A 19,763-nucleotide genomic window follows, 5' to 3' on the forward strand; every position below is an offset into this window, starting at 1 on the left:
CTAGCAGTGGTGCTACTAGCTTAAATAATGGTAGCAGCGTGTCAAGTTTGATGTTTTGGTTGCTTTTGTCCGTTCTAAAGGCAAAGTCTATCGAAGTCCAAGTGAACGGAGTCACTTGAGTCGACATTAATAGATATTGAAGAGAAGCTGATAGAAGAATTTGGAAAGAAGTTATAGACAGCAGGAATATTGTAGGCATTATAAAAGCGTACGATTCTGCATAAGACGAGTTCTTGCTAAACAAGATCATGTGCTATGGCATCACAAGGTACTCTTATAGCGAAATTAAAGTCTACCCCATGAACATGAAACACTATGCATTGTTGAATTCATCTGTATCTATGGGGTGTGCCCCAAAGGTCCACATTAAGGCCAATACTGTGTTTACTCTACATGGATGATATATGTAATATTTCTTGCACCGAAGAATTATTACTTTACGCCGATGACGCTCATGTTTGTTTGTTTTTTTTCACAGTATATGACCTAACTATATTGACAGCAGCGGCAAACACTAGGTTTTCCGAGCTGTTGGAATGGTCAGACATAAACTCGCACTGAATACTAAAAAGACGCGATACATATTTTAGAGCAAGAAATGTTCAAATTAATGGCAAATCAAGTCTTTAGTTTCGTTATGAAAAAAAACTCCAGCACTGTTATTCATTCGGGCCTCTTGGTATATTTTCTTTTTTTAGACATCTGTCATAGAACTAACATGTGAATTACCTCAAACTCAAATTATCTTGTGAAATTGGCGCTCTTCCGAACGTTAGGAAACCTCATACCTGACAAGCTTAAACGCGGTGTTCATATGCGCTCGTCCAGCCTCACATACAGTGCTCATTACTTATGTGAGGCAAAATGACGACTACTAATGTCAACACTTAAATCACCTGGCAAAATAAGTTCTTCAGAGCCCTGAAATATACAGCGAAAGTGCAAAGTTAGCTAGGCAGAAACTAAAGCTACTAACGCTAGAACAATTGCATGAATCAAAGCTCACAACGTACATTTACGAAAGAATTTGAGGAAAATCGCGACATTTTTCTGAAGCAGTGCGTTTCAACGAAACATTCAGCTTGAGAGCAACGCATCACAGAAATTCACGTGTTATAAGTGTGGCCGTCTAAAGTTTAAAACACGAAATTATGCAGCTCCTTAACATGCTTCACGCGTAGCTCGCACGTGTGGCAAGTTGTACGTAAGCTACGTGTGACAGCGGTCGGCTTCAAGGGCAAGTCTCGGACCTCACGCTCTGAGCTGTTGGAAACAACGATAGGAAGGGTATACGTGCTAAGAAGGTGTGCGATAGTAACCCGCATTTGAGTAATGCTCAAACAAGTTATACAGCCGCTCAAAAGAAGAGAAGAACGTGATTAGAAGTGGTGCCTCAACTCTTCTGGGGTTGATGTTGCCCCGTAGAGATTGAGGCACCAAATAATATGTTGTCATTCGTCCGATTGTAACATAATGCCATTCAAAAAAGAAAAAAAGAAAGATAATAATCTGCACTGGTTCCTCGGAAAGCATGTTCCATAGTTGAGAATTTTCGCTTGGAGAAGTGGTCGATTGAGTCCGGGACCACCGGCTCACCGTAACGGGTGCTTCGCTCATGTAGGAAGAACGCTGCGTTCGCCCCCCCCCCCCCGTACTTTTCTTCGTACGTACTCTCTGCTTAGCGCTTGTCAACCTACTGCATGGTTCAAGTAACCAACGATTTACCTTTGCCCGTATGTCGGTTCAATTTGCATGCGAATAACGGGTAATAGTTTTCTAGCTTGCGGTGCAACGGGCTGTTAACTACCTTATGGCTTGTAAAGTTAAAGATTGTCGTTGCGTGTTCGCTGGATGGCAGCGATTATTGTAGTATACATCTTATCCATCGAATGCCCCCATTTTGCGGTTTCTAGGGCTCCTTAAGGAATAAATTATCGAGAATATATATGGCAATTACCCTCGGTCACTCCTGTCGTAATTGTCGAAATTTAGCGATACACACACTAAACATCAATACGTCTAACGATCTGAAAACTGCTTAGTCAGTTAGCTCTGAAGGTTAAACACTTAGATATGTAAATACACGTGGCCAATGCAACAAACGTTCAACTTCGTTAAAACTTCTGTAAAGCCCGAAAGGTGGAGGGGGGGGGGGCAGCGTTTATTAAGGTGGACAATTTACCATGGATAACTGGTCATCGCAGCGATGCCTAAATTACAAAGCGATGATCTCTATCGTTTCACAGATGGCTGGCATGAACGAAAATCGATCCAGCTTGTTCACTCTTCTATTGAAATATTTTGGCGGGAAAAGCGTGCAAATGGGGAGATATCTACGACCTCCAGAAATTCACAAAAGGACCCGTGTAAAGTTTCATAGTTCTCTTGAAATGGATTGAAGAAAACGCGGAGGAAAGCGGTCGTCGAAAAAAAAAAAAGGAAATCGTAAATTGCATTCTCTTCACGCACCAGATTGTTCCCAAGAGCATGGTGCGTAGGCTGCTTTTATAGCTGACACAAGGGGGGGGGGGGGGGGCATGGAAATACGTTTGCGCGAGTTATCGCGCGATGCAAGAAATTGACCAAATATACTTTAGCTTTACTGTGTCCCCCTCCGTTTCAAAAAACAACCAAACGTCACAAGGGCTAGTGCCTTCTGGACGAAGCAACTGCCGCGTCAAGGAAAAATCTCTCTCTGATTTATGTCGATCTTTCCCCTCGTGGTGTAGTTGTAGCACCAGACCGCCTTCTAAAGCACTCTTAATGTGAAACTATATGGTGCGCACCGAACCCTCCTCGCTCCGGCGGCATTGCAACGGCGCGATAAGCATACAGCGTGATAATATACAACCTTGACGTTAGTGGCACAAACGCCCCATGCTTTGCGGGGGTCACACCGGGCCCAGAGCTATCACTACAGTGACTTAATCAGGGCAGAATTTCGGTGTATAGTTGCTCTGTCGTACCGGCAATCTGGGTAGTGCTAAAGGACTAGGACGAACACAAGGTAACGCAGTGACCGTCGCTGCGCTGGGCACTTCTATACTTAAAGTGCGTGCAGGTGTAGCCAAGATGTAAGCGAAACAGGCCATGTCATCGCGAAGCCAGGTCATTAACGTGCGATTGAATTAAAATGAAGAGTATTTCGGGGCTTAAATGCAGCGCTAGCGCGTAACCCGTGAGCCTGGCAGTTCTAATTTCCGTATAGGTCGCACATGTGGGCCGGTCGACAGCACCACATGCAGCGCTCGGTTAAATTTACTGCCGTCTGTGTATGTACGTCTCTTGGTTGACGCCAATTTCCAGTGCATGTCGTTATCATAGGTTCCAGTTGAAGGAGATGACGCCGATTGTGAGAAAACGTATCGTCAGCCCCGTACTGCATTTAGGTGAGCTTCAAATGCGACACTTTCCTTCTGAACTGACGCTGGCTAAATCATTTGGTTGAAGATTCTGTCCACGAACGCAAGTTTGTAAGCCTCTCTAAAACATGGCTTAGGGGGGGGGGGGGGGGAAACACTCGGTGTGAAATTCTGGAGAATTTGGCACCGGCGAGCTATATATATTTTTCGTCGTGCGACGGAATTCGGATTGTTGCCAGCAGAGAGCAAAGACGTCTGCGGTGACAGCTTCTTTTCCAGCCTGTGTCCTGGGAGGGCAAACAATTCGAAAACCAGGAGGCGGCCGGCTCTCGCCGAGAGTGGCTGCAGGTTGAACCGCCATTTCAAGGCGCGCGAAGGGACAAGAAGCGCGCGCCAACGCACCTATCGAAAAGTTACAGAGAAAGCAAAGGAGGGACACTGAACGGCCAGAAATGGCTCGGCACTCGATAGTGGCAGAAGAACGCCCCGAGAGCGCAGACCGCGGCCGCTGCTTCGAGAGCGGAAATTTCTGCAGCTGACGTCGAGTGCTGCCGCTGCGTCTCCTGCATGGCCCAAGCGCGGCGGGGCGGCTGTCGGAGAGAAATAGAAAATAGGTTGCTGGGGGGGACGGCTGCTCCACAGCGTCCCAGAGCGTCGCCGTGAAGAGCGGCTTTCAGGGGGACCGCCGCGCCCATGGCCTCTCCACGTGCTCAACCGTCGCTCCCGCTCGGCGAGAGCAGCGATGTCGCGCCCGGGGATTAGTCCGCTTGGCTTTTAGCGCCCGCCGTGAGACCCGGCTCCTCTTCTTTCTTTTTTTTTTAACGCGCTGCGCATTTAGGCTCTCACGTGTGCCTACTCGCTTCTGTTCGGTCTCTGCTGCAAGTGCCCGGCCAGCCTGGCGGTTCGTTCGACCAACGAGGGATTTAAAGCGAGCCGTAGACTCGGCGGTGACATCGGGTCCTCCGAATTTGAAGGGTGCGCTGCTGGCGACTCGTGCTGTGTTCGCGCCACCGTGTACGGGTAAGGCACAACGAGAGTTCCGCGACGGGCTGTCGCGTTGGGGCAGTGCTAAAACAAACGATTCATGCTTTGCAGCAGCTACTTTGCTTTAGCCGGCACCGTACACACACCGTATACACTCGCCAAGCTGGTGTAGTGGCTATGGCGCTGCGGCCGATGCGACCGCGTTTCGATGGGGGGCGAAATACAATAACACTCGTGTACCGTGCCTTGAGCTCACGTTAAAGAACGTCAACTGGTCAAAATTAATTCGGAATCTCCCACTACCGCGTGCCTCATTATCATATTGCGGTTTTCAGACCAAAAAAAAAAAAACGGTGATACACACCGTACACAGGATCTTCATAGCAAATAAATATTTCCATTGCAGTACCACTGGCTACGCTTCAGTAGCATCAGCAGTTATCGACCACATATTGTCTAATTTTCTTACTAATCCTGACTGTGGTGTTCTCCAAGCTTTAATAACTGATCACTACCCAATATTCGTGCGCTTAACTTCTACTCGTGGCACTACCGATGCAAGATTCACCAGAAAGAAGTTTAATTCGTCAATGTTTATTGAATTAATTACTGCTTCAGACTGGTCCCCAGTAATGGCATGCGATAACCCTGAAACTGCCTATAACGCATTTTCAAAAATAATTTCCTGTGCTATTGCAGGTTCTACCATAGTAATGAAGTGTAAAAAAAGCAGGTTTTGAACTCCTCGTAACCCGTGGTTATCCACCAGTTGGCTAAATTGTCTACGGAGAAAAGATAACCTTTGCAGCAAAACCAAAAGACAGCCATTTAACACTGTACTTCACCAAGGGTATAACAAATATTCGACGCTACTCAAACAGGCTAAAGCTAGGTATCATGAAAATGAAATTAATGTGATGGTAACCATGTAAAAAGAAAAACAATTAATGGAAAGTATTAAACCGTTTTTTAAATCGATTCAATCGTAATGCCGAAATAACTATGATACAATCGGGGGATATTCTACTTGATAATCTCTTGGAGATTGCAAACTCCTTCGTTAATCCTTCAGTACAAATAATCAAGGGTGTGACGATCCATTGACCCAGACTTACCTTCGTGTGCCTCATAGCTTCTTCCTTCATCCCGCGACACTGAAGAAATAGCAACAGTCATTTCCAGTCTAAAAAACACAGGGCCTGGTCTTGATAACTTCAGTCCATCTCTCGTAAAGATGATAGCGTGCTTAATATCCGGTACATTTTGTCACATAGTGAACCTTACCTTTAAGACAGGAATTTATGCAAGTTCTTTGAAAAAAGCTCAATATAATCCCCGTTTTCAAAAAGGGAGATAAGCATCTAATATATAACTACGCCATATTGCTATACTTTCGTTCTTTAGTAAAGTTGTCGGAAAACTAATCGTAATACGCTTATAAAGTTATTTGTCAGAATTTCATATCCTATTACCAAATCAGTTTGGGTTTAGGGAGGGATACTCACGTGATTCAGCTTTATTATTTCTAACATAAGATTGTTCATAACATACTTTTTGCTAATTAGGCTCTATTGGTATAATCGGCCGGGCACCGCAATTATTACGTAACTATTTGAGAGATAGATAATATACTTGTATCGATACCTACCACTTACTCACACCCTAAAATAACGAACATTGGTATAACGCAAGGATATATATTAGGATTTCTCTTGTTTTCAATATATATTAATGACCTCTCGCAGTGCCTAAAGTCACCTGACTGTATCCTTTCCACCGACGACACTACTATATTCACCTCAGACAAAAGTCTTGATTTATTAATGTGCAAGCTTAACCACGACGCTGCAAACATTGTAACCAGGTGCCGACTAAACATTATTGCCAGACTACACATTATTACTATAAAATCTAACTTATTCATTTTACCAACCAAACAAAAGCTTATCTCAGGGTCTCTATCGCTATCATTTGCTTCCCGCACACTTTATCCTACTGACAGTGTAGTGTTTCTTGGCATCATGTTAGATAAACCCCTAAAATTTGATGAGCATGTTTTATCCTTAACAAAGAAAAAGGCAGCTTCTGGGATTAGAAAATTAATTAAAGTTCGCAATTTCTTTAATGTGAAGACACTCATTTCTCTTTACTACGCTTTTATACATACACATATTAATTATTGCACATCATCATGGGGTAACACGTATCCCACACATTTATCCCCACTGCAGCATACCCAAAATCAAGCAATTCGCATCATCACACGTACCAGCTACACATTAGAAGCACCTCCATTGCTCAGTTCTAACGGTATTTCATCATTACAGAAACTAAATAAATACTCACTTGGAACACTTGTTCATAAGTCTGTTAACGGATAGCTCCCGTTCCTTATAATTACTAACAGCCAGTATCCACCTTACACATCTACCCGATTCGCTTCTACCAACAGCTATTTATTACCAATGCCTAGAACTAATTAGGGCAAAGTTACCACTAATTTTTGAGCCACACTACTTTGGAAATCATTACAGTGTCATACTAGCAGTGGCGTAGAAACAGGGGGGGCCGGGGGGCCGTGGGCCCCGGGTGCATGGGGCAAGTAGGGGGGGTGTCGTATACGTCTGAAGACACCCGACAATTGTCGATATCCCCGCCTTCCTCGACTACACCCAAGCGGGGGGTGGGTGGGTGGGGGGGGTGACAGGAGAGCTAAGGGCCCCGGGTGCCAGACGACCTAGCTACGCCACTGCATACTAGGATACCCCCTCATTTTTACACATTCAAACTAAACCTCTGTAAACTTTTGCACTCAGTATAACAATTTCAGCGCTACCTTTTTATTAATAATTGCTGTTTGTTATTAAATAGTCCTAATGTGTTAGCTAGTGACCCATTTAATACGGTATTTTGTCTGTTTGCATGTAGCCTGCTTTGTATTTACATACCCTACTCATTTCTAATGGGAGGTTCCCTGTACAGTCTGTTGACTATGAGACCTCCTTCTCTATGTATGTATAATACCTATATGTAACCGTAGTATTGTGCTCATTAAAGAGCTCTCTAGAACTCTCAAGCTGTAGCGCAGCACATCCGTAGCACAGTCGTAACATAGCGGTAGCCTATCGGACTGCATAGGATTAGCATAGCGGTAGCGTTTCAGTAGCCATTGACTACACCAAGACACCAAGTACACCAAGAGAAAGTATGGCTTACTATAAAGTTATCATGCAATAATATTGGTGTGAGGGACGTTGATCAGAGCACGAAGACGTGGAACAGCTAAACGCAAAGGTGACTATCAAATTTACAGCAGTCAATGAGTTCCTTCGCATTGAGAAAAGTTACGGTAGTAGCAATGACCGTGCCGGTGTCTCTCAAGGAGAGAATGTCTCGGACATTAATCCGTTTAACATTATTCCGCCTGTAGTACCAGAGGTCCGGTTACCCTGGAGTCCAACACATCGGTCGAAGTGATGGCCTCGAGATACCAGTAAGGCTTTGAGGAAGCGATATACGTTTGCGGCACCAACTGTTTCGATCCTTTGTTGCCGCAATCTTGCGTTTGCGTATTTCCGCCTTTGCATCTCGCGCAATGAAGGCACTTTTGTGTTTCCTTGGAGACACTGGTCTCAGTGAGACATCTTAGTCGAGTGTTGAAGGTTGTGTTGTGTGTATGCTGTGTATCTGTGCTGTCAGTTGTGAACATTATTTAATTTTTCACCATATCCATCTGGAGTAACATGATAGGCATGCCACCAGGCAAACCTCTCCAGGATCAGTTATATATATCTCTCTCCCACTCTCCCGCTCCCCCCTCTTTGTCATAAGGTATTTTATGACGCAGATGAATACAGAACATAACGCACTGCTAGTGTCAAAGGTTTAAAGGCGACTAGGCACGACCGCGCCGCTCCTTTAGGGGTGTGTAGCAGGTCTTGTGTGAAGACACTTTCGTCCAGTTCGTGGCATTTGCTTGCCTGTGACCCCACAAAAGATACTGCTCGCATGTCTCCACCAGCGAGCCTTCGCGATAAAATAATAACATTGCGTCCTCTACTCAACTGAAGAAACACGTCCTTGTGCTGGTCAAATATGAGACAGTCCCCTATAGTGCGCCGAACACTCGTATAATACTTTCCCTCCGCATTTTGCCGTAAAACTGATTTATAAAACCCTGGTTACCTGCGGAACAGCTGCGATGTGGCAGCTTGAGCGTCCGGTACTATTTTCAGACTATCGCATCCCACCACCGTTTTCTTGCTTCATAAGTTTAACCGGCCATTTAAGAGGGCAATTTACCGGAAAGTCTCCGGAGATCACCGTAAAACGTAAAGAGAAGTGACTGTTCATGCTTCCTAAGTTTTTATCGTACCAAGGGTGCTTATGAAGAAGACCGAGTACAACTTACACTCTCAGACTAAGAAAATAAAATTCCATGGGCCACATGGTTTAGGCATGGTCTCAGCCCTCGCGTTTAAACACACGACGCAGAAGGAAGCTCAATACAACGACGTTAGAAGAATGGGAAATTCGTGCTCATATCCCTATTTCGCTATGCGTGGCAGGGCCGGTTGATTTTTTTTTCTTTTGGCGCTCCATTTAACAGATGCATTCGCGTCGCTCGGGCAAGTGTACTACTGAGCTTCAGGGCGGGTTAGGCTTCGTTTTCGGGCCAGCTCGGGCGCGCCGATGGTTGTGCGGAGCCACCCGAATACGTGACACGTGCGGGGCGCCGCCTGTTTGCTCAGTGGCAGTCTGCCACGGTTCCACATTGCACCCATTAGGGGGCATCAGCGGCGGTTGTTCAGTGCGATCGCGTGTCCCCCGGCTGGTCTCTCGCACCCGCCCAGAGCGGCACGCGTTCATCGACGCCTTTGGCAACCGGCGAGGCGTCGATGATCCCGCCGTTGTGGTGGTGGTGTGCGGTGGGTCGCGTGACTGCCGCTCCTCTTGGTCACGTGCCGCGGGGCGTTTTCTGTTGGTATACTCGCGGTTAGGATACCTCGCAGGCGCTTCTTTGAATGTGGGCTCACTTTGTTTGCTGTCACTTATATACGGCTCGTTACTCTGATGAGATTGGGTCATTCCTTTTCTCCCATCGATACGCTAAAATGACGGTACTTAAATGCTGAGTCGTCTGAGCCGAGCGGCTTGATCAAACGGCGTATCGTTGGACCTTACGGAGACGTGGGCGCCCGAAGTTGTGCCCACGTCGGGCGTCGGTTTCGAGACTTGCGTCCGCTTACACAGCCGTGGGTCCCTCAAGAAAAACTACGAGATCACCGGCAGTCGAAAATAATCCCTCGTCCGGCCAAGCCAGGACGGCTGTGACAGCTGGGCATACTGGGAGCGCGTTCCAGGGCTCGGGAAGCTGCACGTGCCACAGGCTATGGTTTCTCCAGCAGTCGCCGATAAGTGCGTCCAGGTGCGCCAATCAAGTATAGTAACGACTAAATGCTTTTCGCGTGAAACTACGACTGAAAGAACTTGCGACTCAAGTTGAGGTATCTCTTGCATGCAGTTCAGTTGGTGTGCGCGCTCTTGCTGCGCCATCAAGGCGCAGATACTAAACGCTTAGGTGAATCCTCTGTGTTTACTGTGGCAGGCACATGCTGCGTCCGAGATTTTGGTGGACACCTTTACTTCCTCTTCTGCCTGTGACTTCCTTTTTATGCATAATTAGGTATATGGCACGCAAGAGGCGTTAGCAAAGATTACACGAACCTGTGCAAGCAATGCATGCAACTTGCTATCGCAAATACAATTTTGCTTGATTAGGAATGTCGGAGACACATATGACACACCTGAGGCTTCGGATTTCACAAAGCAGTGCAAACACTAAGAATATAACTTGCTATCGCAAGTAAGCCGAGCCAATGACGTATTGAGCACCGTTCGAATACGTCGATAGTGTCAAAGAAAAGAATTGAATGTTTATTAGCCTTATTCACGTACCGCATAGACATCATATTTCGCGTTACGGCCGGTGTGATTTTCAGCACTCCAGCACTGCAAAAATCGCGACAGCAGTATTGCTCCTTTCAACCCGGTGCTTCACCCACGGCACGACCGTCAAGAGGGCTCTCTTTTCGTGGTGATTTTGCAGCCCCCGCGCTGCTCGCTGACATCGCTGCAGTGCCGTCGAGACACGCGTGGGAGGCCGAGCAGCTGCCATCGGATCCGCCGGCCGCGGGCTTTGCGACGCGGCGCTCTTGGCCCGCTGATCGCAGCTTTTCGCGCTCAGTGTCTCTCTCAGTCGGCGCAGGCTGTGCCCTTAGTCTCGCAATGGGCTTATCTCGTTTTCGGAAGAAAGCACCGTAAGCGGCAGGGTGTTCCCTCTTCATTTTTAAAATATAAGCTTTGTTTTTCCTTCCTTCCGTTTTTCTTTCTTCCTTTCTTTCTTTTTCTACGTGGCGTTGGGATTGGGGGGCTCAATCCCACCGTTCGTAACCAGTTGTCAAGATTGGAGTCGGGCATGAATTAGAAGTTAGCTGGCCCATGCCGTCGTCTAACTTATCCACGCTGAGGACGTTGTTGAAGGGAAGGACTGCTTCTCATCGAGAACGAGGAATATGGGTTTATTTACAGTATCTACATAAGGATGTTGCAGTTCATCAGCCTAGCATGACTGCGAGAGAAAGTGCTGAGCAGCCGCACAAACGGTTTATAAACACTCGGTCCCCCCTCGATCCCAAGGTGAGGGAAACGTTCGTCCAGCCATCGTAAACAAGCCGCCTCTCTCCGGGACGGCTTACACACACACACTTCGGCACAGGTTCACGGTCGGGAGCCGACGTCAGACGGACTTCGTAGAACTCGGGGCTTACGTCAGGAAAGGCGCCTTTTATTCCCCGAGCTGACCCCCGCAGCGCGCCGCCAGGTGCCCATTGTCTTGCCTCTTGAACGGCGCGTGGGAAGGAGCCTCTAACTACGTTCCCTCAGGGACTCCCTCGTTGACAGCAGACCAGGTTGGCGGTGGCGGGTTCAGGCACAAAGCCTGCTTCGTCGCACTCATCTTGGCTCCAGCGACGGAGAGTCGAGGACGCGCGTATTGTTCTTCACACACAGTCGCCCTAGTGACGCCGTGGCTAGAGGTTTGCGGTGGCGTTCCAGGAAAGTTGACGCCGCTGTCGCAACTGGCTGGCAAAAGTTGCATCTCAGCTGGGCCGTTCTTAACAACGCCTCCACGTTCTTAACAGCGGTAAATAAAGTACCTGTACGCGGCGCACGTGCGCACGCAGAAACAAATTCAACGGAAAGAAGATTGAGAACTTTTTTTTTGCCAGCCAGGAGGCACGAATGGGCGGTGCCTGTCAATATTTCTCTGCCAGTTAATCTTTCACTGTAACATGTTTGGTTGAAACTTAAGATTCTAGCGGGCGCTTTCTTCAGACTTCTTCCCGACCGAAATGCGGTTTCCCGCAGATGCAGGCACACGTCCAGGAATACTTCTTTTCTGTTCTGTACGATCGACTGCATTATGCTGCTGTCTGTCGTCGCTAAAGCTAAGTAATTACAGGGACTTTCAACCGCAGTCCTTATAGAACACCGTGCAACAAAGGCACCGCACCTTCTGTCCATCCAAATTATGAAATCTCCAGGATTTTTACACCACATCGAGCATCATACGATCAAAAGCACACAGGGTCAACAGTTAATGATACTTGAATATTTTCGAAACACATTACGGGAAGAAAGCTTACTAGTTGGAGTGCCTCCTCAGGAGAGCGCTGGTTCTTCTTGGTGCGGCATCGGTTTTCAAAGTGGATGCGGTGTTCTGTTGCCCCGCACGAGGTCGCGGGATCGATTCGTGGACGCTCTAGTGTACAGCACTTTCAGCGCGATTTAGGAAACCGCAGGTGTCAAATTATTCCGAAGCGCTCCGCTGCGGCGTCCGTCATAGTCACTCGGTTGCTTTGGGATGTTAGAACACATGCCTGTTAGAACCATGTCCAAAAAACTGCCACGTGCACCGCACGTGCACCGTAACCGAGGCACGCTCTGTGCTAATAATGGCGCAACCTGTGAAAGCAGCGATCTGATCTACTGGGCGACTCATAAGTATTTGGCGCGGCGAAAGCCTTGTTGCCCTTTTGAGTTGATTATGTGTCCTCAAGTACTTGTAGCAGCTCGTCGCAAGGTGATTTACGGTGACCTACGGAAGGAGAACCCCAGCACCTTACCCCAATCTTAGCAGCGTGTGTGGTCACGTATCGCCTTTAGCAAATGTCCTTCGAAATCTATTACAAGCTGAGAAACACGCGGCCGCCATGAAGCGAATAAGGAACGAACTGCATGCGGTCATAAGTTTAAATACTTTTTAACAGGTCTCTGGTGCCTGCTTCAGAATGTCGCACTCAACATAGCGCTGTGACTAACGGTGCACGAGGGGTCGAATTTAGAAAGCTTTTCGTTCGTAAGGGATTTTTGCCATTGGCCAGCCACATTCGTAAACAATACACCCATACATCACCACGACTGGCTGGCAGTTTCTCTTGCAAACAATTCCAACGCAATAAGTTTTTTCTCTTCTTTTTATGTGAATACGGGCCAAGTTCCTTGCGTAATTTGTAATTTAGTATTAGGACTTTAGCCAAGCGGTCACAGCGTGCACAGCCACAGCCTCCTTTATTTTTTTCAGTACCTGTCAAGCAACGCTAAAAGCGAGGTTACTCAGAGGACGCCATTTTCTCAGTAGTTGGTCACAGTTTTTGGGGCAGCGGTTAGTGGTAACAACTTTCTGTTATTCGCGTGTCACGTGGAAGCAATAGAGCATGCACGGAGCGGCTGCAACGCCCGACGAGACTTGTCCATGCTCTAGCAATGACGTGTGTGATATGGCTGGGAACCTGCAGCGTCGGCGCAGTGGATCAGTGGCTCCCATACACACTGCGGATCGCCTGGGCAGGCATTCCAAACATGCAGTCGGCTGCGCCACAGCGCATGCAGCGTATAGTGAACGCAGGGGGAGGAGGGGGGGGGGGGGGCTAGGTGCACTCGCCTTCGGGCCTCATGGCTGCGCGCAGGCACTTGGCGAGGCGGCACGCCTGGCACTGGTTTCGCCGGGCGACGTCGACGACGCAGGTGCCGCCCTCCTTGCACACGTACTGCAGCTGGCGGCGGACGCTGCGCTTGAAGAACCCGCGGCAGCCGTCGCACGAGGCGACGCCGTAGTGGCGCCCCGACGCCCGGTCGCCGCACACGCGGCACAGGGGCTCGCGGCCGCCCCCGCCGCCCACCACCCCAACTGCCGCGGAAACCACGGCGCTGGCACTCTGCATCGCCTGCATCGCGGTGGTCATGTTTACCTACTGTTCATTGCGAATACGAAAGAGTTTGACCTGGCAGTTTAGATAGATAGATAGATAGATAGATAGATAGATAGATAGATAGATAGATAGATAGATAGATAGATAGATAGATAGATAGATAGATAGATAGATAGATAGATAGATAGATAGAGAGAGAGAGAGAGAGAGAGAGAGAGAGAGAGAGAGAGAGAGAGAGAGAGAGAGAGAGAGAGAGAGAGAGAGAGAGAGAGAGCAAAGAACAAAGAGACGAAACGCAGGGAAGTCAATCTGACGAGCGTCCGGTTTGCTACCCTGCACTGGGGCTAAGGAAAAGGGTGAACAGAAGCAAGGAAGAAGGAGAGGAAGGGAAAACGAGCACTGCATGCGCGCACACAACAGGACACTCAGCAGTAGTACAATAAGTCATTGAGGCCGCTGTTCCTCGAAAACTGCAGTAGCGCGCGAATAGCTTTCTGCACCATTGACGGATGTGACCAGGGTACAAGAATTTTTGTTTCAGCAAACGCTCTGCTAGAGTCCAGCCGGTTTAGTGTGGTCTGAAAGAAATGCGCTGGACATCGTTTTTAAGCATCTGCACAACATGTGTTCGACGGCTTCTTCAGAGCCACAAGTGTCGCACATTGGTGTATCAACATTCCAAGGCAGAAACAATACGCATTTGTAAATGCCGCATCAACCCATAGGTGGTAGAGCAGTGTTGAATCCACGTGGGAAAGGCTAGTTGGCTCTTCGAGCTGTAACAAAGGGTACAGGGTACGTAGGCGGCTATTAGATACGCTCGCAGAGCTCCAGAAAGCTTGCGTCGTTGCACGAGCAAGCTAGCGAAGTTCTCTAGAAGCTTCAGTCCCTGCCAGTCGAACTGAAGTAGTATGAGTGCCTCCGTGGGCACACCAGGTAGCCTTGTCAGTTATGTCGACTATGCCACAATGATCTGGAAGTCACAGAAAGGTGACATCGTGCCCTTTTTCCTGAGTGTGATGGTTACTCTCTCTTGTTTCAGACATCATCTGCTTATATGCAGCGTGACGTAGAGAAGATCTGATGCTCTAAAGAGCGGCTTTTGAGTGAAAAAAAAGACCCATATTTCTGCCTGTTGGTCGGTCAAATGGTTTCCAACGGCACGGAGGGCAGCAAGTTCTGCCGCCGTAGATTTCGTTATGTGGGACACCTTCAATTTGAAGGGACACGAGAGATAAACGGATTAAGAAGCGTTAGTAAAGTACCTCTCCACAATAGCAAAAAGAAATAGATGAAAAGAAAAGAAAGATCACTCTTACCGCGAGAAGAGACTTGGTCAGGCCGAAAATTCGCGAAGGCGAGAGAGGCGGGTGTCGACGCCACTTTGAATTTCCCTCACCAGCTCGCTGTGACGTCATAGATTTTGAGTATGCCCGCTCATGCCCAGTTAATTTTTATCGTTCAAGACGGACTGCATTGTGTTGTTAGAAAGCAAAAGAATGAAGTTAGGTAGTTTCAAGTACTGTTACTGAGCCACAAATGGCTGAAATACAACCCCCCAAAAATGTTGAAATTTATGATGTCCCACATATGCACGGCGCTGAAGTTTCGGCGCGAAATTTCTGAGTGAAACTTTGAGTTTCGTCTTCTCTTCGCTATTATCGCTAAATAATTAAAATGACTCTACCAAAAAATACTTTATCAGCCCAAACAGATTTACTCATTCGTGTTCCTTTAAAGGGTGCTTCTCCACAGTTACAGTAGTACTGAGGAAAAGCAACTTTTGCAACGCAAAGCTTCGCGGTGAAGCGCATGCAGGTGCACGCACGTCCGTTCTAAGACGTGGGGCACACATACAAAAGCACTCCATTTGTTTGGAATAGTAGCACTTGTCACACAATGCAGGGTCTCTGGTCCCTGAGAAGAATGCGCGAATTCTTATGACGACCGCGCGTCTAGCGAACGCGTAACCCTCGCGGTGCAAAATGGGCACTCAGAAGGTAAGGTGAACAAAAAGACTCGTTTCCTATTACTCGGCGCAATTTAAGACGGCAGTGAGGTCTGTTGCGTCTTAGTGCTTAAAGTCGGTGTTCCTGAGGTCGGGCCCTCATATGATGCAAGACAGCTTTTACAACCGGGTCAGAAGGCTGACTTCAGCAGGCTTCCTTTGCGCGGTCCTGACGTCTGTCGCTGAGATACCTTGGAAAGGCAAAGCATGACGACAGCATGTTGTCAGAAGCGCTGCAAAGAAAGAAAGAAAAGAAAAACCGGGAGTGGTACCGTACGTGTACTCAGTCTCACACAACATGAAGAAGGTATCGAATGGGCACGGCATGCCGGTAGTGTTGTTCTCAGCAGTCATGAAGCTTGCGCACATGTGCCCCTGGATTTCAAGAGTGAAAACGGTTGCGGCAAAAGAACGGTGAAACCCTACGCCGAGTGTGTCACGCGAGTTATCTGTAACGTTTTACTCACGTCTAGGATAAATTACTTGAGCAAAACTGGTAGGCGTATCAATGACCGTGCAAGGGAGCGTGACCTGCCAATCATTAATACAGGCGCATGCATACTTGCCTGCGAGCAGCATATCGTGCAGCAAATCGTCGCTGTTAGCGACGATTTCGAGTGATTGGCATTTTGCCGTAGAGCAGAAATAGCCTAGCACAAGAAACTTAGGCGAAGCGTTCTTAATATTCAAGGCTAATGATCGCATCAGTAATGCTTCACTATCTTTGTGCAAAAAAAGAAACAAACTGAAAAAAGGAAAGAAAAAGAAAAAGCTGCATGGCTCGTATGTGGTGCAATAATTGAGTTGTGTTCGTTTTTTTTTTTTTTGCTTTACCCTGTGGAATATTTTGTGGCGAGACGACTGTAACTTTGCACACACGTGCGTTAAGAAATAACGCGCATGTATTAATTTCCTGTGGCAGATAGCACTATTATAATCCTTGAACTGGATCACTCGAAGAGGCGGACATCATTTTCGTGAGAAATAGAAATGCATACTCAACTAATTAACAGAATTTCACAAATTAAGTTTTTATTGGTTTACTTTACGGCACGTCATGCAATTTACCAATTGTAGGCGCTTAATGGGACTATCGAACTAGCGAAGCTATTAAAGAAATGGTTAAGGTAAGCCTAATTGCTAGAATAAGCTTCTCGAATAGTACGTACGTGAATTTCAAAAAATGGAAAGAGCTTTTTTTTTTTTTTGGTATGTCAGAAAACAGCGCTGGTTCAGAGTACTGCTGCCAACGCCGCGTTTGAATAGGCGGAGCACACACGTCACGAAGCTCGGCAACGTCTGGTTGAGGCTAGGTAATTGCGAACTGTTGAAAAAAAGATTACATATAATCTGAAAACGATAAATAATGTAACATGGTGACTTATAGGGGATATTTTTCTGAAGAAAAAGAGAAAAGGAAAAAGGAATACTTAGAAAAAAGGAATACTTACCACGTTGCACAGGCAATATATAGGCACCGTTGTTTTGCCGCGAAATTCAGGAAGTAGTTCATTCAATTTATTCGTTAAACGGTCAAACTTTTACAGCGAAACAGACACTGGTAGAACTCTGGAAGCATCAGCATGTAAGTCTATCCTTGTTATCCTTGTGTAAGTCTATCCATGTAAGTATATCCGTGCACTGGCAAGCAACTGCGTCACACTAACGAGAAGTATCAGGCTAAGCAGAGTTAGTACAGTAAGCTCTGTAATTACAGATCATGCCGTGAACGGAGGCTTAGTATGCGTCAGAAAAAAACGTCTTAAAAGGAAAGCTGTAGATAGCTAGTGACGGCACTTCTAAGTCCATGCACCATGCACGAACACGTGGTAATGAGATTGATAAACGCATTCTTAGTTTCTACATTTTCTTCCTATTTAGTGCCGAAATTTGAGAGCTTTTACCTCAGTGTGGTGCCGTAAATTGCAACGTACTTTCACGTATTTGGGTCGCCGGGGCGCAATGAATGTTCTGGAAACTTGCGAAATTCCAATCTTTGTCCGCTTCGGAATACGACATAGACAATCCTTTTTACCACAAGAAGTTAACTATGCCTGACCAGACGCCGTCGACATTCATGACGAGCTGTTGCGGTAAAGTGACACTCTCAGCCGTCTTTCGCTTTTGCGTCTTTTTCTGCTTACCAAGCCTCCTCTCGAGGTAAGAGGGGCTTTTTTTTTGGTATTGTAGAAGCGAAATCAACTAATATACTTCAACCTGTAGTTCCTTAGTATCCCTTCAAGAATAGCTAACTAATTGTTCCTTAAAGATTAAAGGGGGGTTGGGTTCACTGCCGCTCGAAACTGAAAAAAAGAAGGAAAGAAAGAAGAAAAGAAACACTATTTGGAAACATATTCGGGATTTTCCCCGGTAAATAACAATGGCGCTAAATGTTAAAAAATTTCGTGGAATCCGCGTGGTCACCCTGAAGTCATGGACGTTGGGATGTTGAGTTTCAAAATTTAAACCACGAGGCGGTATCAGTTGATACCCAACCTTGTCTGCCTAAGGAATGTCGCGGAGAGCCTCGAATGAGCTAATCTACTCGTATAGTAGTGGTCCGTTTTAACTGCCTCCTTAGCGTACCTCATTACTACGCATTCGAATACCGTAGCCTTTTCTCCAAGCCGCGAGTATTACCGATCCAGGAGGGGAAAAAAGAAATAAAAAAAAACTTATTGAAGCCTAATCGACCGAACGCTCTAGTTTCCGGGAAAGAAACACCTTTTGTTGTCGATGTTGTTGTCTTCGTCTGCCATTGAAACTAAAACGGCCCGAAAGAAGGATTGTTTTCGTCTCCCATGCAGTCGTCTAGTGACGGAACTGGCCACGCCGTGCCCCACTTCGTGACAGTGGCGCCCTCCGACGCCTCGTTCAGTGAACGGACAATCTGCTTTGCGTGAAGCGGCCATTAGAGACTGCTTCCACACAAGGCCTCGGCGTGTGGCCGTCGTTTTGTACACTAAAGACGGCAGAGGAGAAAAGAAAAAGCACTAAAGCGTTCAAGGACACATTGTTATTGAGAGAACAAGGCATTCCGCTTTTCTCTCCCTCTGTCTCTCTCTGTTCGCTAGGCTTTTTTTTTTCTTCTTCTTGCGTTTGCGTGCGTACGAATGATTTAAGCCATCGCGAGAAATTGTACGCGATCAAAAACCACGCCCAAAACTACAGCGCTAAGTATATGCGCAAAAATGATGGTGTTGGATGCAGAACGAATTGCTTTCGTGACGTACAAATGGTTCGCGTTCTCTAGTTTCTTTTGTTTTTAAAATACAGGTCATTCCAGCTCCGGACGGTGTTCTAAACATGCCTGGAAGACACTTCCGAATGAGGTTGTGAATAAAGTGTCCATCTTTTCGTATTAGCTTATAATCTATTTAGGGCACATGTAAACGCGGGAAAAAAAGTGCTTAATAAAGTTGAAGGGGGAGTTAAATTTGGTCCTCTACAAGCACCACTGTGTACTCGTGCAGTCACCTGGAGACAAGTCGAATATGACTCTCCATGGCACTTAACAACAACAACAGTGGCACTTAACACCATTGTCTTTCCGCGAAACATTCTTGCGCTCCGTTTTCATTTATTGGGACCCTGTGAACTGAAGGAAGCCGTACCAGCAAGCGACACACCTGCCCAACTTGGAGAAAACTTGTTTCGTCTTCTCCCTGAACTGCGACACGATGGCAGATATTCGGTGTTGACAACCTTCGCACGCGAAGGTGTGCAAGTGCTGCAGTGTGTTATTGTGCATCGCGCATTCTAGCCATATACAATAGACTGCAACAAGAGCGAGGAGGACGCGTTGGAAGAGGAGGAGGGGTGTGCAGTCGCGCAGCCAGGGCGTCCTGAAATTGCTGTGTTAGTATGGAGCGCACCTATATCCCCTTCCAACCCCTCGCCCTGCCCGGTTAAATGCGTGCCCTCCCCCCCCCCCTCTCTTTCTCATTCCTCGAAAAAAAAATTCTGTCCACGCCACTTGGTGTCAGCAAGAACCCCTCTGCTGATTTTGCGCACGCGTAACTAATTGCAACCTGCTACAAAGACTCCGCAGAAAGCTCCAGTTGTGCTGTATGCACGTCGGACGTCATCAAACAGAGCAGGACGACTTCATTATGCGGTCAGGCGCTTATATAACGG

At 47.1% G+C, this 19,763-nt stretch overlaps 1 protein-coding gene across 1 annotated transcript in view; it reads right to left on the reverse strand.

The window, feature by feature from the left end:
- The window catches only part of LOC135915046 (nuclear receptor subfamily 2 group F member 6-like), a 57,445-nt gene that overhangs the window by 24,461 nt on the left and 13,221 nt on the right, over positions 1-19,763 (reverse strand). The window contains exon 2 of the mRNA XM_070531691.1: positions 13,345-13,633. Within this exon, the coding sequence (XP_070387792.1) occupies positions 13,345-13,630 (286 nt within the window). The 5' untranslated portion in view covers positions 13,631-13,633. The remainder of the gene's footprint in view (positions 1-13,344; positions 13,634-19,763) is intronic.

The sequence above is a fragment of the Dermacentor albipictus genome, chromosome 1, assembly GCF_038994185.2.
Source record: "Dermacentor albipictus isolate Rhodes 1998 colony chromosome 1, USDA_Dalb.pri_finalv2, whole genome shotgun sequence".
NCBI lineage: Eukaryota > Metazoa > Arthropoda > Arachnida > Ixodida > Ixodidae > Dermacentor > Dermacentor albipictus.